The sequence below is a fragment of the Hirundo rustica genome, chromosome 5 (genome assembly GCF_015227805.2).
Source record: "Hirundo rustica isolate bHirRus1 chromosome 5, bHirRus1.pri.v3, whole genome shotgun sequence".
NCBI classification, from domain to species: Eukaryota; Metazoa; Chordata; class Aves; order Passeriformes; family Hirundinidae; genus Hirundo; species Hirundo rustica.
In genome coordinates, this window is record NC_053454.1 from 40001743 (window position 1) to 40020602 (window position 18860).

The 18860-nt window shown below is 38.5% G+C and overlaps 1 protein-coding gene across 1 annotated transcript in view; it reads right to left on the bottom strand.

Moving 5' to 3' along the window:
• The window catches only part of TNKS (tankyrase), a 128176-nt gene that overhangs the window by 17074 nt on the left and 92242 nt on the right, over positions 1-18860 (bottom strand). The window contains exons 10-17 of the mRNA XM_040063587.1: positions 17906-17997; positions 17738-17816; positions 9106-9277; positions 7853-7932; positions 6680-6825; positions 5558-5723; positions 2692-2911; positions 2314-2423 (exon numbers count right to left, since the gene is read on the bottom strand). Coding sequence (XP_039919521.1) covers positions 2314-2423; positions 2692-2911; positions 5558-5723; positions 6680-6825; positions 7853-7932; positions 9106-9277; positions 17738-17816; positions 17906-17997 — 1065 coding nt within the window. The remainder of the gene's footprint in view (positions 1-2313; positions 2424-2691; positions 2912-5557; positions 5724-6679; positions 6826-7852; positions 7933-9105; positions 9278-17737; positions 17817-17905; positions 17998-18860) is intronic.

Here is an 18860-nt window from a genome sequence, read left to right on the forward strand (position 1 = left end):
CTGTGCACAGATCATTCACCAGCACATGAAGAATTGGGATCAGGCACAGAAGCAGACTGCTGTCCAGTCACCCCAAGTACACAGCATGGAGTTTGTGCCAGCTGCAGGAGCAGAGACAATATTTAACCTTGCATAAAAAAATTATCTGTGGACAAACTTGAACTGGTAAATTTACTGGGCTGCAACTTTTGTGACAACACTAGAAGCTCTGAAGATCAGTGTGTTGTGCTACTGAGCCACTCCTGTGTGTACACAGAAATCTTTGTTCTACTTTCTTGCAAGACTTTGAACTCATCTGTGGTAGCACAGATCTGTTCTATCTTCAATCATATTTTATGAGAGCTGTAATTGATAAAATGTATTATGAGTGTCACATGGAACAGCTGTTTTACACGGGTTATAAAAGCAATGAACTTATAACCCCATGCTCCCACCAATATACTGCCACTGCAGTTTCACAAGTAAAAATAAGACAAAACTGACAAATGAATTTTTGCCTGCCTCTAACCAGTAGATCTTTCTTGTGTAAGACCGCAAAGAAAAAAGAAGCAGGTAGTCAAAATGAGTGGGTAGGAGTATGAAACACTGAAATTGTAAGCAGACGCACAAAGAATTGCCAATGGATTTCCTTTTTCCCCTCAATGGCAGTTAAATGACTCTTTGCAGCTTTCATAAAACAGCTTGGTCTCTGAACAAGTGTGGTTTGAAAATACTGCCAACTTTATTTTTCCTCTCTGCCAAACTTTTAAAGTAATTGCTGTTCCTGTGATTTTTCTGCCACAGAAACTCCTATTGAGGGACACACACCATGATGTGCTGGGTGGGAGAACTGAAGAAACTTGGTGAGGAAAAGACAGAGCCTGTGAAACTTGCCAGCTATGAACCTGTGAAACCAGTACTCATCTCCTCTCTACCTCACATCACAGAGATCTGAACAGGCTGATGACAGCTCAGAGAAAAGTGTGGGATGCCAGGAAAGGTATGCCATAACTCTTAACTAAATAAGCTGATAGAAAAGCACTGAACACTGCCTTTTTAATGCTTCCTAGTGAAAGCAAGGCAACCAGGTTACATTGGCAATATGATTTTTAGAAATTGTAATTGGGTAAAACCAATGTCTGACGTTTCTCTATGCCAATAAGAAATGTTTCGTGTTTGTGTAAAATGTGTGTTTTGTTTTCTCACGCCAAGGAAAAGAACACAGTATTTCCAACAGAATTTATCTCTAGATCTTAGCAACATACCGGGAATTAATGCTTATGGCAAATGCTGATAAACAGTATTACTTGTAACATAAAAGAATTCTGTGCTGCATTTCTAATCTTTCATCAGGATTTGGGGCTTTTTGCTCTCTGAGACACTGGGATCCCAGAGTGACATAAAGAACCAATACAAATGGTGTAGATTGAGTTCTATCAGGCTCGTGAGGCTCTTTTTAAAAACAAGGTGAACTCTGCACTTTTTATTTCATTTGCTCTCAAACAAAAGCAATGATGGTTCTGTTGTGGTCACCTCTCCCAGATTTTGCTGTACATGTGCCAGGGCCAGGTAAGTGACAGACAAAGCATATTGTGAGACCATCAAACCCATTACTTCCCGAGCTTCAGATCCTCTCTCTGACTGTAACACAGTGCTAGGATCCTCTCAAGCAGCGTTTCTATACAATTATTTACAAGAGACTTCTTTCTCACCCAATCCACAACCAATAACTGCTTATAAGCAATCTATTAGGCATCTGTGCAACTGCGACACAGATGATGCTTACTCCTATATGGAGGAAAGAGGGCCTGCCTCATTCAAAATGGTTTGAATCTGTCACTGCAACCCCCCTGCAGCAGATGGCTTGCCCTGGAGGACAAGCACATTGCAAAAGCAGTAGTCCTTCAACTCTAGCAATAGATTCGCACCAAACACTGGCTGTAACACACCTCCACTTCCCCGTTATCATCTGTACATGATTCTCTGGTATTTTTCTCTTCCTTCCAAGTCTTTCAGAGACAACTTGAAGTCTTTTCTGTTTCAAATATCACTGCAAGCTGTTCAAACCTGTGTATCTGCTTGCCTGCATAAAAGCTATATTGCAGTGATCTTTCCAAATTGCAGTATTTAACTGCTACAGCACACCTGAATCTGTGTCCTATTTAATGTGTAGGACTGCAAGCAGGACTCACAACAGCAATTTAGCCCAACAAATACTACATCTGAAGTATCTGAACTGTGTTCACAGCAAAACAGCTGCAAAATAACTGGCTTTGGCTGTGACTTCAAGGAGTCCCATGCTGTTCTACTCATGGCAAGACGGCCTGCACCTACCCCATAGGATGCTGCATTGTGTAGGGGAATTAATCCTCCTTTGTCCTGGGCATTAACATCAGCACCATGCTCAAGAAGGTATTCAGCTACTTCCAAATTGTTGTAGCCAGCTGTAGAAAAAGTAAAGGAAAAGAAATTAGGTATTAGGAGAGCTAAACTAAAGAAAAATATTAGACAGAAAAGCTAAGGCAATTTTTCAACTGCAGAAGTTCCTCTTCCCTAGAATTGTATTACCTCTTGAAATACAGGGTCTATAGTTAACTCTTTGTACAGGACAATTCTCTGTGAAACCCTTCCTATACCAATCCCATTTTGGCAAATTACATTCGTAGACCTACCATAAATATACAAGCCTTGAAAACCTGGCACATTACCCACCTGCAAGATGCAGTGGTGTTGAATTTCTTCCCTGGGTGTCTCTGCAATTGATATTTTCTTGCGTACACAGCTTCTGCACTCGTGCCAAGCACCCCTTCTTGGCAGCATCTAGCAAGGCAGCATCTCCTCGCAGTAAGTCCTGGATATCTGTGTCTCCTTCTTTCACCAAATCTAGAGGAGTGTTCCCATCTCGATTCTTTTTCGTTGGATCAGCTCCATGCTGCAAAGAGCAAATGGAATGCTAGTGTCACAGTCATGTGCAGAGCAGTGCACGTAAGTGTCACTGTTCTGCGAAACAAGATGGGATTTTGCAGACCTACCATAATGAAGTAATAATTGTATAGATTAGCAGGCACATGCAAATAAATTCAGAAGGCTGAGGCCTAAAAGCACTAATCTGAAACACAGCTGTGTGAAATTCAATTCAACAGGCAGCCCTCTGCAAGAGCTGTCCCTGCTCTATGTGCAACTGAAGAACGTTCAGGAGCATTTCCTGCATGTAGCTCTTTCTTACTGTCACAGCAGCGTGGAAGGAAAGCCAACTGTAATTGTCTTGCTGCCAGTCCTCCCCTTTTCCTGAAAACTGGCAGGAAACAAATGGCTGGCAGAGGTATTTCCTGAGCACAACTTCCTGAGCTAGCAAAGCCAGGCTCTGAGTTTTACTAAATGTCACCCTGATACTCAAAGACACTTGTTTCAGAAGGAAACTAGCAAAATACTCTTCTCTAAACTTTCCAATAGATAAAAGCACCATCTCAAGCAGTTTACAGGTCTTTAGAAGTGAAAAAAATTTTGCTGGACAAGGAGAGTTGGAAGACTGCTGGAGTGCATCTGTGCTGGTAAAACATGTAGATCAGGCAGTGATAAGAACACAGTACTGGAGCACAGGGGGATGAGAAGGGGAACATACAGCTACATAGAGCATATGGTGTGAGTCACATCCACATCCAGTTTTGTGGGAGGACAGCTCCTTCCCTATTAACTCTCAGCAGCAGTGGGAAAAAACAAAGATAGATAAAGCAGAGGCAGCTGGTGGAGCTATAGTTCTCTGGCTGACCTCTTCAGAATAGTCAAACACAGCGGTCCAATCGCTGCCAGCAAGTCTACCCTGCCATTTCCCACTGGACTGGGAATGGGAGAACAGAAATGGGAGAACAGAGGGAATTAACTGCTTTGTATCTGGAAGCAGTACAACTGTGCTCATGGTGTAAAGGATAAAGAGCAAGGGACAGGAAGGGACAGAGTATTGATTACACAAAACCAGTTTCTACATATGTGGTTCTTTTGGGAAGAGAGTACTCTTCATGCAAAGCTTTTTAGACTGCAATGACTTCTCTAAGATATGACCTGAAATCCCTTAATTTAAAACTCATCAAAATTGGAACTATTCAAATATGCCCCAAAATAAATATCTGAATGAAGAGGCAGTGTCTCCTGAGACCCCTTCCAAGGCACAGAAACAAATAAAGGCAGTAATTTCAAAGAAAGGTGATTTAAAAAGACACTATCTCCAAAATGCCTGTTTATTTTTGTTTCCTTCTTCAAGCAGACCAGGAGAGAAGGAGCACAAGTCGGGAGGAGTCAAGCTCAACATCTACAACACAGCAGAACTCACAATTCTGCCAGCTGGCATAGGAGACACAGCAGGAGAAACCCTGAGTAAACTGCAGTGTGAGCACATATCCACAGACACCCAGAGACTTTACATCTGTGTCATCTTAAGGGCATATTTAGCTCCTATCATGTGAAAGAATGATTTTGAAAAAAAGAAATTTCAGCACTTTTCTACTTCCTGTTGTACATCCATTCAGGGTCTACTGAAGACAAAATATGGGTAAATTCCCTGAGGAAATTAGAAAAGGCCAGAGAACTCCAGTGTCTACAATGCAACACTGTGCTTGAGAGATTACAAGTGTTCCTATAGCTTGAGCTAACATCTCTATTAGGGTGTTACTTTCAGGCCACCACCATGCATACTCCACAGACATCTCTTAATATCTCTGGGTTTCTGCTGTAGATGTGCTTCAAACTATCATTCTTCTCTCTCTGACTGCTTTTTTGGTAATCAAGTGAAATAATTAATGATGTAGGAGGGAAACAGTGGGGTTTTGTAGCAGCAAATGAAAAGTGGCTGGGCAAGATCCTCATTATTTTAAGACTATCCATATTCTGACTTTCTCCTATTTTAAATATTGTGCTTAAGTAGGCAAGGCTGAAAGAGGAAATAGGATTGGCAAGAAATTCTACTCTAGCACCCCCTTTCACCCTCCCAGGGCAGTATCTGACCCTATCTTAAGAAGTTTCTCAAACTCATGTTTCTCACTGGAAACTTCTTCGCGTTACCTCATGCTTTTTACAGGTTCTTCCTCTAAGTAAAATGAATATTTATGCTACAGTATATTAACATGCATTTCCTCCAGGAGCTTGATAAATTATACATTAATATAACAGCTTTAAAATTCTCTCAAACCAAACTGCATTTAGGACCCACCTTCCGCTATTGCTCTGTAACACACGCTTGCATAAGTATTAACAAAATTTACTTAAATGCAGTAACTGTTTCAGAAGGGGACGGATAGGACAAGGTAGGAAGTTCTCATCTTTACACAAATTCAGCTGGTTTTTCTAGTGTCAGAGTCTTGTCCTATTTGGCTAACAGTATTAATACATGTGCTGGAAACAGCACTCGTACTGATGATTCTTTTAAAGCCAATGATACTACACAAGAAACCATGAAGCAAGATGAAAATTGATTCAAAGATACAGCAAAGAATTCACTAAATGCAACTAGCTTTGCATTAATTAATCTTCAGAAAAAATAAATATATATGCATTTTAAGACACATCTGAGATCTCCAGCACCTACTTTTAAAAGCAGTTTGCAGATTTCATATTTTCCTTTTGCTGCTGCTTCATGTAGAGGAGTGAATTTCCACAGGTCTGCCACGTTGACAGAAGCACCGTGCCTCACTAAGAGTTCAGCCACTTCGTAGTGTCCGTAAGAACAGGCATTGTGCAGAGGTACTAAACCACTAAAAAGAGAAAGCATTAATAACTAGAGAATAAAATCCTATATGCAATCAGTAGATAAAACTCCCACTTTCACCAGACATTATTGTTATCTTTCAGTCTTTCCAGTTTTCTTGGTTTTATTTCTCTATTTTAAAAAAATCAATGAAAACTTAATTATCCTCCTTCAGGTCCCATCCACAGGACTTTTAAATACTTAGCAAGCCCCAATGTTACAGCTTCCACAACTTCAATACTGTTAATAACAGATAAAAACTAGATTGCAAGACTCACTGCTGTTCTGAGTTTGGATATTTGTGTAAATTTCAAGAAAGACATAACACTATATAATGTGTTTGAAGTGTAGTACATCTTATAGATACAGAAAGATACCCAAACACTTCTTCCAGGGTAAGCTGGAAAATCCAGTATTGGAAATTTATCATCCCCCACTCTGAACTAATATATGGAGTAAAAGAGTGAACGTAACCATGCTGCTTCACAACTAATGCAAAAACCTGTAACTGGTTCATATAACTTAACTGAATATTAACTGTAAATTATAGTTAGTAATAATAACTAACTTAATAATAAAGGCTAACAGATTTAGAAAAATAATCAGAGATAACCCTGGTATTTTACCCCACTTTATTCAAAATTAATTTTAGATCACTTGAAACAAGTTAAAGGCTGCTTTTAAGCATAACAAAGTATCCAAAATGGGCAAAAAGGGGAAAAGAAGCATCATGTATTACAGTGCCAGGTATGCACTTGATAATGGCTTTTCCAGAAAGCAAATTATGCTGTAATGGTCTATAAATCTCCCTAAAGCACAGGAACAATGCAGAACAAGAAGGAAATAGAAAAAATTTCAAGAGAAAAACACAATGGTCACTGAAGTCTGCAGCAAAATGAATAGGTGGGATGTAAGTCTCACACTAATAGAGAACAGCAGAACATGTCATGAAATGAAATGTACCCTTTATCTTTGGCATGCACATCTGCTCCATGGTGCAAGAGATACTCCACCACTGAGACACGGTTATATCCTGCAGCAAAGTGCAGTGGTGTTGAATGACGGCCTTCCAGGTCTCTGCAATTCACATTCTGAGGGCTGCAAAGTTGCTGTGAAGACAAAAGAGCACAAAATCTAGTACAGAAATGAAACTAACAAATAAGGAACTCCCCAAAACCGAACAGCAAACACAAAACATGCAACAAACAAATCCGAAAGAAAATAACTAAACTACCACCTTCAAAGACCCCAACACAAAATCTGATCCACTTATATTATACAGATTTTTTGAAGTATCAGGAAATTTCTTTCCTCTCATGTAAAGTTAAAAAAAAAAAAAAAAAAAAGGCAGCTCTAAATTTACAGCTGAAAGTACTTCTATAACCAGCAAGACTTAAATGATGGAAGCAGCGTGAAGATGTTCCAAATGTGTAAGAAAGGGTGAAACTCTACATCATCAAGTACCAGGTTCAAGGCCATGTAACTCTCTCCAGATATATTACCATTTCTGGCCTATACTGCTCTCAGAAAACCAGAAATATTTAGCTTAGCAGTCAAAGGAGCTGCTGGTGCACAAAACTGCTGCTGTTTGAATATTAATGTGTATCATGTTGAAGCTCAAGGTGGGAAAGTATGCACAACAGTCCATCTCCAGGCTGTTTTGTCCACAGACCAAGCATCGAAAACAAGACCAAACCTTTTTGTGATGGAGGGATTCCATGGCCCGACCCTTCACTTTCAGAATAAGGATGGTTTAAAATATGAAGTCTGCTACCTATTAACAGTATTTGTTTGCCATCTGATTGAATCCTGCACCTGAGGGCTTGTTTCTACTAAACCGTGATTCTGGGAATCACAGGGTCTACATCGAAGGATTATGGCTATATCTGAGTCCACTGAAGACATGACTGTGTGAAAGACTGGCAGAATAAACAAGCAAAAACTCAAGAGAAACACACCTCAGAACATCTTAATGTACTATTTTCTAGAAGGAAAAAAAGGAAAGATCCATCACTTCCTATTTTTTATGATTTACCATCCACTGGGCACTGCTTCCACAACCCATGTAGCAGAGGCTTCCACAAGCCTTGCATAGCAATGCAAAGTAGAAAATTCACATGAACTGTTAAAATCTACCTTCACAGTTTCCAAGTCTCCAGCTTTGGACGCTTCTAACAACCGATAATCCACATCGGACGTGCGCACGGGTGTACTTTCTACATAGGGGAAAAAGATGGTTTAGGATTACTCAGGATACTTAAGTTGTATTAACTTGTGTTCAATGTATTTTCCAGAGTTGGGGGGTGAAGTTGGTCTGTTGTCACTTCTGAAAATGCAGCTGGGTTGTGATGTTCAAGTTCATACTGCCAAAATGTCTGAATAAGGAGTTTTAGTTTCAGAGCAAATCAGTCAGATTTTGACTCTAAAGCTGACATTGTTCTGCCAACATTGTTCTCTCTCAATCTACATAAATACATTCATGTGCACATTTTAACAGGTAATGCTACCCATGTAACCAGCTACATCTCAGGAGTGGGTACACTTCAAAACAATCCTTCCTTGCACTGCTGTAAAATGCTTTTTCCTTAATATGTCCTGTTTTAAGGCAATACTGTTGAAAACACTAGAGGAAATGGAGTTTCTAGCTACCATGGGTCTTCTCATCTCTCTGGATATCTGCCTTTGTTTGACCACCTGCACATCTCACTGTAAAGTGAGTTACTTGCTCTGTAGTAGCTATTGATGCAATTATTCTTTGCCGTACTTCCAAAAATTCAAATGTAACGTGGGTAAGAGGATGCAAATCCTTAAACATTTATACCAAAAACAATGGCACCCTCTTCAAACATGTATTCATCTTTATAATGCAAGATATAAACAAATAATATCTAAGCACTATCTAGAGCACTTTCACAATAAAATCTTTCTCTGCTGGACAAGCAAGAGATTTGAAGTAAAAGTTCAGGTTAGCAATTACCAGTGTTTTTCTGCCAGTTTCTGCTGAAGTACGGAGTACGTAACAGGTTGGATGATCCAGGGAAAAAGGTTTTTTAGGTGCTCAGCAATATTCCAGTTGCCTTGGAACTTGCCACCAAAGGAATCCCAAAAGTCCCTACGCATGCTTTCCTACAATCTCCTTGTACAGCAGCATGTTCTAGATCTACAAGATGGTTATTTCCTTCTCAACTTGCACAAAATCACTGAACTGAGCAGACTTGTTTATTTTCTGACAAGTATCACATAATGTATACTGTAGTTGTGTGCACTTGATGGCAGAAAGGAGAGATGAGAAAACTACTGCAAGTCTCTTGCACTGAGAAAGAAACAAGATTCAAAACTGTAAAAGGAGGAGCTGAAGTTCAAGTACACAAGCCTTTACTTTTACCCACCACTTAAGATCTGTTGCACTGCTTCATTTCCCATCTGTGCTGCTGTGAAGCCTTGCAAAGAGATGATGGAGGGATCAGAGCCGTAACTCAGCAAAAGCCGGCAGGTTTGCAAGTGCCCCGCTAACGCAGCCCTGTGCAACGCTGTTTGACCAAGTGTGTCCAGTGCATTCATCTGAAAAAGCAGCAGCAATATAAAATTAAACACTGTTGTAATTAAAAGGCTGCACCTGTCCCTGTCCTTAATAAGAAGAATTTTCTGGCATACAAATTTATCTATCAATTCTTCTGCACTGCAATTAAACAAAACCAAATGACAAAAGAGGCAAACACTCCAAAGGAAAACTAATTTACCACAGATGTTCTTCTGCCTTTTAATAACACAGGTTTTTTTGTTTGCATGGCTAGCAGACAACATAGGATCCCCAAAACCGTACTTTAAATAGTGATCAAGCTTCTGACAAATTTGGTGAAGACCAACCTAGTGCAAGAAAAGAAAAACTACCACAGGAGAAGAAAGAGGTAACTTGATATAAATTGTTACCAAACAATTCAAAGATCTTACAGCTTTAAGGAAATTACCATTTGTTATTGTCAGAAGAAGAATAACTCGACATTACCCACTACCAAGAATTAATGCAAAACAAAGATGCCAAATTAAGAATTCTATGAAGGAGTGGGGAGGGGAGAAAAAGATGGATAGAAACATTTCCTCCCCACTTTTTGTGCCTTTACATGAATGTTAAGTATAACTGGATATAATTCTTCTTACAATACAAGGCTGTATAAACAGGCAAAATGGAGTATCATTTTCAAAGAGTATGATATAATGGAAACACATCCATCTGTTAAGATCTAACAGAGCAGCTAAATAACTAGAAGCATCTCTCCCAGTGCGCTATCAAAAAAGGGAAGAGAATAATAGAGAGCTTTAAAAAGCCGAAAAACATCCCCATGAAAATAACCTTTCAAGAAGATACTCTGTACCTAGTAGCGATTCATGACAAATTTAAATGCAAATGCCCAACAGCTTTTCTACCACTTTATGAAATACAGAACTACTCTATATTCTCTGCAAGCAACTCAGAACCTGTTATCTGCTTCCAGGCCTACAGACTGCAGGCTGTGAACTGCATGCATAATAAACTTTGTTACTGTATAAACCCCACCTTTTTTACCTTCTCAAAAATCTTTATGGTGACAGCAAACAAAGGTTTTGCTTGTCATTTCTCACCTAAAATGTAGCATGCAAACTCTACTACCCATCCATGAAAACAGTGAAAAGCATTTTGGTTAAGACACATATTCTATAACTAAATGAAATTTAACTAAAACTAAATGAAATTAACTATGCTAAGATCAACTACCAGATAGAGTAAAAAATTAATTAAAATACCTGCAATAGTGCAATATCAAGTCACAAAAAAGAACAAAGAACAACCAAAAAAATAAAGAGGAGTGTGATTCGATATTGTCTGAAATTGTTTTACAGACTGATAGAGCAGGAACTTCCCAGATCACAAACCTCTCTTGCAGCAAGATGGACAGGAGAATAGGTCTGCTTTCTTCTAACCGCACTCAGCCCATGCCATGCTAATGGCATTGCCCTAAAAGCTTTGTTTCAAATAAAAAACTTACTGCTATCATAAATATTAACTAGATGCTGAATGTCCCAAATCCATCACTTTGTTCAGATGATGATCCTCATGTGTTTCAGGACATTGGATACTTTTCACCACTGATAAGGGCACAGAGGTAAGCAGAACTCTGGGGCTACACATGTTTAGTGATGGTAAAGGCAGAATGAAATGAAATTTGTGGCTCCTCAAAGTAGCTGAAAACACTCCATTCATCCAAAAAACAAAAATCATAAGTAATGTATTCTTTAATACTGAATTCCTATGTTAAACAGGCCTGTACTGAACAAACTGTAGAAATAATAGCAGCAAGGCATTCACTGTGCACAATTCGATACTGACTACGTCCTTGGAAAATGTTAATATTCATTTGAAAAGAACACTGTCAGAGTCATCAGAGCCATCATCTCATATGTCTTATCCAGGTCTCCTTTCACCTCTAAACCATTATCTTTCCCAACAATCAATTTTCTGGCAGAAGAACATCAGCCATTTGAAGAAATACCAGCTTGCTTCTGAGACAAAAAGGGCTGCAGCTGAGAGGGATGCATGCACTAGATGCAGCTCTTTATCTCAGTAGCAGAGTTAAGCTTTGCAGGACAATTTCAGTGGGAATATGTTCACTTTGGAGCAAATCTTCTCTCACCAATAATGCATCACTTCTCTAAAACCAACCAAAGCATATACTCCAATAAGGCTTAAAGCAAGAGGACTTACTTCCAAATGAAAATCAACTTAAGCACCACAAACTGAAATAGAAAACTGAGATTTAAGTTTAAGAAAGTCTTAAAAAAAATCATATGTGGTAAGACATATGCCTGTGATAAACAATGTTCAATACCAGGTCCAAAACCATGTGCCTTTTCAAATATAAAGCTAAAGTCTAAACTGTGTTTGACAAAATGTGAAATATGCAAGGTGTACTGCTTTAACTGTGCCTTGAGTAGACAGATTGTTTCAGCTGCACTTATTAAAAAAAGATAAATATCAATTTGGTTCCCTTTGTAAGCAGTCTGAAGTTGGAAGGCTGTAGCTCTGAATTATCTTACAGACAAGTTTTCTGCAAGGAGTTAAAAATGACAGCTTTGACAGCTTTTATTCCACAGCGCACTGGCTCTGGATCCAATTTCTTCACCTTTTAGCATGAAAGCAGTCACTCCACACCTCAAAATGCAATGTAAAAGCAGAATACAGTTATCAACTGAAGAGTTTTTAAATAAGGATTTTCAGAGAAATATACAGTCCTATTCAGTATTTCCTAATGCAGAATTCCTTCTGTTCTTTCCCCTGTCTCCCATAATTTCCTTTCCTCCATTCTGAACAGACCCAGTAGAGAAATGGAAATGGTCACATATCATCAGACAACACTGAGATTTCCCCTTCCCTCACTGCTGCTCTCTTGGAGCAATGGACACAGTTACAGCACTATTCCCTTGGCTGCGAGACACTTGTGGCAGCTCAACAGCTCGGATCTGTTCAGAAAACATTTTTTGCAAGACTTCACAATCCTATCAGCTTTCTATCAAAATCAAATGCCCTAAATATCCCTCCTGCTCCTTGACACTACAAACAGCAGCACAAAAAGCAACAGCTTCCAAGCACTGCAATTTTGTCTGTGAAATCTTTCTAAAAGATGTACATTCTAAAAATCATACGTGAAACTTGTGCTCTGCAGCAGTTCCATATCACAGTATCCTTCCCTGCAATGCCAGTGTTCTAACTGCTCTCCTCCTGCATTAATTCTGAAGACAAGTTTGCAGTATTGTCTTGTGTCTTGTTGTCTAACAATAAACATAGCAGTGAAGAAGCACTGGTGACAATTTCAAGTTCGGTCAGCAGAAAAAGGCAGGAAAAAAAGGGGTCTGTTTCACTCTGAAAGCTCCTATAGGATCCAGTTCCACAATTACCTCTTCTGCATAAAAGCTTAAGACTAAGGTCAGGATGTTTGGATGTCTAAGCAGTGAGAAAAGTTGAACCAGTCAATCACAAAAGACCATACAGCTCTTTATGTTGTTAACCATCATAGTCTAGAATCTCCTATATTCCTGAATTTCAATTCTTGCTCTCCCCTGAGAAAATCGTAACTCTCCTTGAAATGTTGGAAGTGAATGTGTTACACAACAAGGTTATTCAAAAGCATTTCAGTTTGTTGTGCGGGTCTAGATGGTGAACATTTGCAAATCCAGGATCACAAAAGGCTGGAAACATGTTACTCCAATACAAATAACTGCATTATGCAAAGGTGCATAAAGCAAGATCCTCCCAGCAGAGCAGAATGAATTCATTTCTGCTACCATCACAAATAGGGACACTATCCCTCTGTCATGACCTTATAAAGGCTCATTTTCTCTTGCAGAATAGCTTCAACAGTATCCTTTAGAGGCATATCATAATTAAAGAGCATTCATGACATCTCTGCACTTGTCCAAGATACCAGTGAACTTGCATGCTTGAAGGTCTTACTTTCCAACAGTCCTTCCAGTTCAGAAAATACTCTAATCCTTTACTTCTGCACTGCTGGAAAGCTGTCTTTCTGAACACATTAATTTCCCACATCTATATAAATCTGGACAAGAACTTAAGTCATACGAATTATTCAACTATCTAGAAACACAACAAAACAGGATGAAACTCGCTTTTTCACTAGCTCACTGCTTCCGAATTATTTTTTAAAGATTTTGATCATCTTCAAAAATAAAATAATGGCATTTGAAGATCTGATCACAGGTATAATAAAATTCTTTATATTTGAGGATTCTTTGAAGAAGCTCTGCTTTTATTTTTCATATGGTACTTTGAGAATATTCAACATCAAATAAGCAGTGTGTGAAATGCTGTCTCACACAAACAGGGGAGGCAAACAAGGAGAAACTGGCATTTCCACAAATGGAAAAACCACAAATATTTATGATCAACATTCTTGAAGAAAATTCTAAGAAATCCCAAGGCTTCTCACCTGTTCTTTAAATTGACAGTCAGCTTCTGCAAACTCAAGCACCAAGCTAATGAAAACATCTTCCATGGAATGAGTGTTGCTTAGACACAGCACACCGATGTACAACTAATGTGCACAAAGACTTCTTCACAGTTCAAATTAGGAAATCTAGTCTGTGCTGTCAGTAAGGGCCAGCAAGACACACCAAAATAAGCAATTTATGGTTAATTGCTTGCCAGTAGGTTAATTCTTGCCAATACAAATCACAGAATATCCTGAGTTGGACGGTACCCATCAGGACCATCGATGGGTCCTGTTTGCACAGGACACCCCAAGAATCACACCAGGTGCCTGAGAGCATTGTCCAAACATTTATTGAACTCTGTCAGGTGTGGTGCTGTGACCACTTCCCTGGAGAGCCTGTTCCAGAGCCCAACGACCCTCTGGGTGAAGAACCTTTTCCTGATATCAAACCAAAACCTCCCCGACACAACCTCATGCTGTTCCCTCAGGTCCTGTCATTTGTCACCAGAGTGAAGAGATCAATGTTCTTCCTGTAAGATAGGTCTCGATCAAACACAAGTATTGAAGCAGTCCTTCACTGCTTACTATCTTCTAACTGCAAATATACACAGTGATAATATTATGGATAATTAAATCAGCTCCAAGATGACAGATCATCCCTTGTTCATCCCAAATTTCCAAAAGCAGTCTTTATCATGCTTTAGCCCCTTCCATAGAACAAGAAAAAGCTAGACATGCATACTTCACTGTATGTGAACTCACTTTTGCTGTCTGACACAGCTGCTCCGCATGAAAACAGAAGAATTTCCTATAAAATGCTAAAACAATCACAAATTATTTTCTATCTACAGAATTTTATATGACTTTGTCACCTAAAGCTATTACTGCTGGTTATTTTGTGGATCAATTGTCTGCCTTTTGTAATGGAATTTCAGAAGAAAGTTCTACTTTCTTTGAAGCCCTAATTACACATCTTTTCCAAATTGTTACTTTCTCAGCAATCAACAGTGCTTTCCAGAAGGGAGATTAAAGCTGACTTTAACAGTACCTCTCCTTTGACAGAAGAAATAGCTCCAAAGTTAAAAAACCCTGTATGGTAGGTATCATCCGTACACACTTCAGTAAGCATTTTTATGTGAGATCACAGTGGAAATTTTTATTTTATATTATATTGAAAAAAGAGAGTGATGGAAGAACTGAACATCTTGAAATGGGGAAGGTTGCTCGGTGGCTGGTTGTGGGGTAATTTTGTTTTACTATTTGCATTAATGATCCTGGCACAGGAGAATTGTGCTGAAGGGCACAAACACAAAATATTAGCAAAATCAAGATTCTCTGTGTACTGCAAGATTACAGGAAGGATCTGAGTACTACTGTCCCATGTCTATTAAATAGATCTATTAATTAAATAGGTCTATTAAATATGCATCAGTCAGGCACTTAAAATAGAGGTATGGAAGTGCCATCATGGATGGTAGCAGGGGAATGAATTCTATTCTTGTTACCTGCACTCCAAGATTTCCTCTGGTGCTAGTAAAGAGAAGGGTTTATAAGGATGAACAGGAAAATACAATATTCCCTTACAAGGGAAAATTAAGTGTTTGAGGCTTTTAGCCTACCTACCAAAACAAAAGCTAAGAAGAATCAGTTTGTTCACTGCAAATACCTCAGAGAAAGAGGCATCAAGTACGAAGAGAGATATTTAAAAAGCAGGAGGATGCAGTTCAAAGAACAAATGGATCTTCACTGGGAGACTGCTATTGCAAGGAGACTAGATTCACCATCTCATGAGAACCTTTCTTTTAAAAAATACAACCAGACATGATCAAAGACCTTAATATATCTGATTACATCTTATGAAGTAAGTAAAATTCAAGAGACAAAAAGAGAAAACATGAAGGAAAATCTTCCAAACACAACAAGAGAAAAACATCAAAACTTGTATCATGTTTCAGGAATGAAAGTTGCCATGTCACAACAGTCAGAAACAAAGAAATACCAACATGAAGAGTATCTGATGAACCAAATGCCTACAGTCAAAGCATGAGCAAGAGGTCAAATGATAATATACAAGGAAGACAAACATTTTAGAGTGATTAAATATGCCTAGTTAACTAACTAATACTCTTGAGCATATCCCATCTGAGAACCTCAAAGTGTCTCATAAAGCCTTAATGATCTACCTCTCATTAAAAATGATGAGTGAATTATTTACTGTTTTACAGCTAAGAAACTTCGGACACTGACCCACTGCAGTATGGAAATATGCACTTAATATTAACTTTGATTAGTCTCCTGTCATGCACTTAAGTGCTTTTCTAGATCATAAATGTGAATGGCCTATCCTCAGAATAACATAGGATATGAGATATGAATTAAGAACGAGGTTTAATGATAACTATGTATACTGTTGATGGAATAAACCACAGAACACACTACTCAGCATCATTCTGTAGATAACTGTGCACCACTCAGCACCATTAGTCAGTCCATAAGTGACTCGTGGGTCACAATTTAGGAACCCCTGCTCGAGGAAATAAAAGAATTACAAGCTATCATCAGAATGTGCTACCGACAAAACAAAATGGGTCCATTCTAGTAAGGATGCCATCTTTGAGCTTACCCCTAACCTGACTACAGCTGAGATAGATTTTCAAGGGAGCACTAATTTAAGTAACAAGAGTGCAGTAGCAGCACACAGAAGCTCCTTGTAATTCAAAGCAGGTAGTACTTTGGTATCAGTACATCTGAAACTCCAGCACATCCAGTTCAGTGCTTACCCAAATACCATTAGTACTGAATTTGCATCATTAGTGCAAAAGCAGATCCGTAAAACTGGTCTATTCCTATGGCAAAATGGATTTTTTTTTACTTTCAGTGCATAGGTATGCAACTAAGAGTGAATTTGGGAAAATAATAACCAATAGTTTTAATGACTATAATCAAGAACTGTGACCCTTAGGCAAAACTTAGTAGTCACCAGAGCATTAGGACTCTCAAATACAATCAAATCTGCTGTGGTATTGTTGTTAAGATATTTTATGATGCCATTAAAGTACTACAGAAGTGAATCAGAAATCTGGCAGTGAGCTCTCATACAGGCTTATAAATTAAAGTTTATTGTTTCAAAACAAAAACATTTAACTGTGCATACAACTACATTGCTCATACCTCTTATCACAGAAAGAGTGACACTTGATCGTTACTACAGGCAATAACAGAATACAACAGGTAATAATTCGTAACAATGAATTCCTCATTTCTAGCTCCCTGAATGCAGAGGAAGACTTAAAAAGAGTAATCTGAGCCCCATTCAAAGCAAAACGAAGATTTTTATATTCTAGCAAATGCAAAGAAAGTATCCATCAAGAAGAGATTCTGAGAAAATTCAGTAGCAAGATGTATCATTATCATGAATATTAAGTTTGCTGTTAAAACTTGTGGAAAGATCACTCTGAAACACTTCTGAAAGATGGTTAAACCACATTCTAAGTAAAGTTAGTTATACCTTCCTCTGCCTTTAATAACTTGATAAACAACATGTTCATCACCGCAAGCTCACAAATTACTTACGTCGGCACCTATCAACAGCTAAAGGGCGCAGCAAAACAATCTGACCACGAGAATAGGAAGCAAGCAAGGACAAGCAAGAATACTCAGCACTAGAATACTAAACTCAGTGTCAGTATCCTCAGCCATTGGTTATTTTCAAGCCAACAAAATAAAGTATGTGAGGCATCTATATAACCACATTTATTAGAAATTATATCAAGGTTCATTAAAAATGAGTAAGGTCGACTCCTAAAGCCTGTATTCAGTTACTTGGAGAGAAGTAATTTTCAAATGGGATTCCTGAGGATCCTGTACTTATTTCAGATAAAACGCACTTCAAGGTTGACACAAGAAGCACAAGGCACACATAGTATCTTATCTATCATATGGTATTATATAACTATCATGAAAACTTAATTGATATATAATCAACATAACCCTTCTTCTTGCCCTTTGTCTTAAATAAAGTACATGCAAGTATATTTACCTTTGCTCCATGTTTATGCAGAACTTCCATGACATCATTATGAGCTTTTTCAGCTGCAACATGTAAAGGTGTCATGAAACTAGAGGGGGGAGAAAAAAGTGATGTATTAGTTTTACATTCCTAGTATGACAGATGCCTTTGGAAAACTCAAACATTTCAGAAACCTACTCTTTGTTTTTCTCGTTTACATTAGCTCCTTTCCTGAGCAATAGTTCTGTAACTTGTTTCCTCTTCGGATGCACAGCAGCCACAGCACAGTGCTGCAAAAAAAAAGTAAATATAAAGCATATTTCAACTACACAGATGATAAAGAACTTTAAAGACACATTACTTCATCCTTTAATTATTCTGCTAAAATCACTACAAAATTTACAAACATAATTCACCATACTGAACAAAATACAGGTTAGTGATCAATGCTAAATTATTCTACCCAGAAAAACAATTTTAATTTTAAAGGTTTTTTGTCACTTAGGAAAAAAACAGTATGATCCCAACTACCTTCACCAGCTATCAGGACAAAGCTGACACATAGTGAACAAAGGTGGGAAAAGACAGAGTTTGAAATAGCCTAACTTTTTTACAGAGTGTCTCCTAAATGTTCTGTAAGGATTCTACTGCAGTTGTCAAATTGACAGGACTTGAACGTCGCTTCGTTTCATCTTCTGTTCCAATGTGTAGTGACCTTGTTAATGGCCATTTGTGTCACGCACCCAACTACAGATTATGCAATAAGCAATCAAGCAATACGTTTCTCTTAGGGAATCTTTTTTCCCATACTATGAGAAAGATACACCCTTCAACAAAGGGCTTCTCAATGCTCATGCGTGCCCTTGTGGGACCACAAAGCCCTTTGCTAGGTGTAACTATTCTCCTAAATGTGGCTGGCATCTGTTGGTTTCTCAACAGTGATCCTATCAATGCATTCCTGAAGCCGGGAATTACCAGCATGGCTCCAGGTAAGGTTGAATACCCAGCTTTAAAATCAAGTCCAGAAATGCTTATTTCAAGTTTGGACATCTCAAGATAGCAGACGGTAAGAAATAGGAGAAACTTTTGGATTTTTCTGTTTATGTCTTTACCCACATTTTAAACCAGTAACCCGTAAAATGTAGAAAGTCTC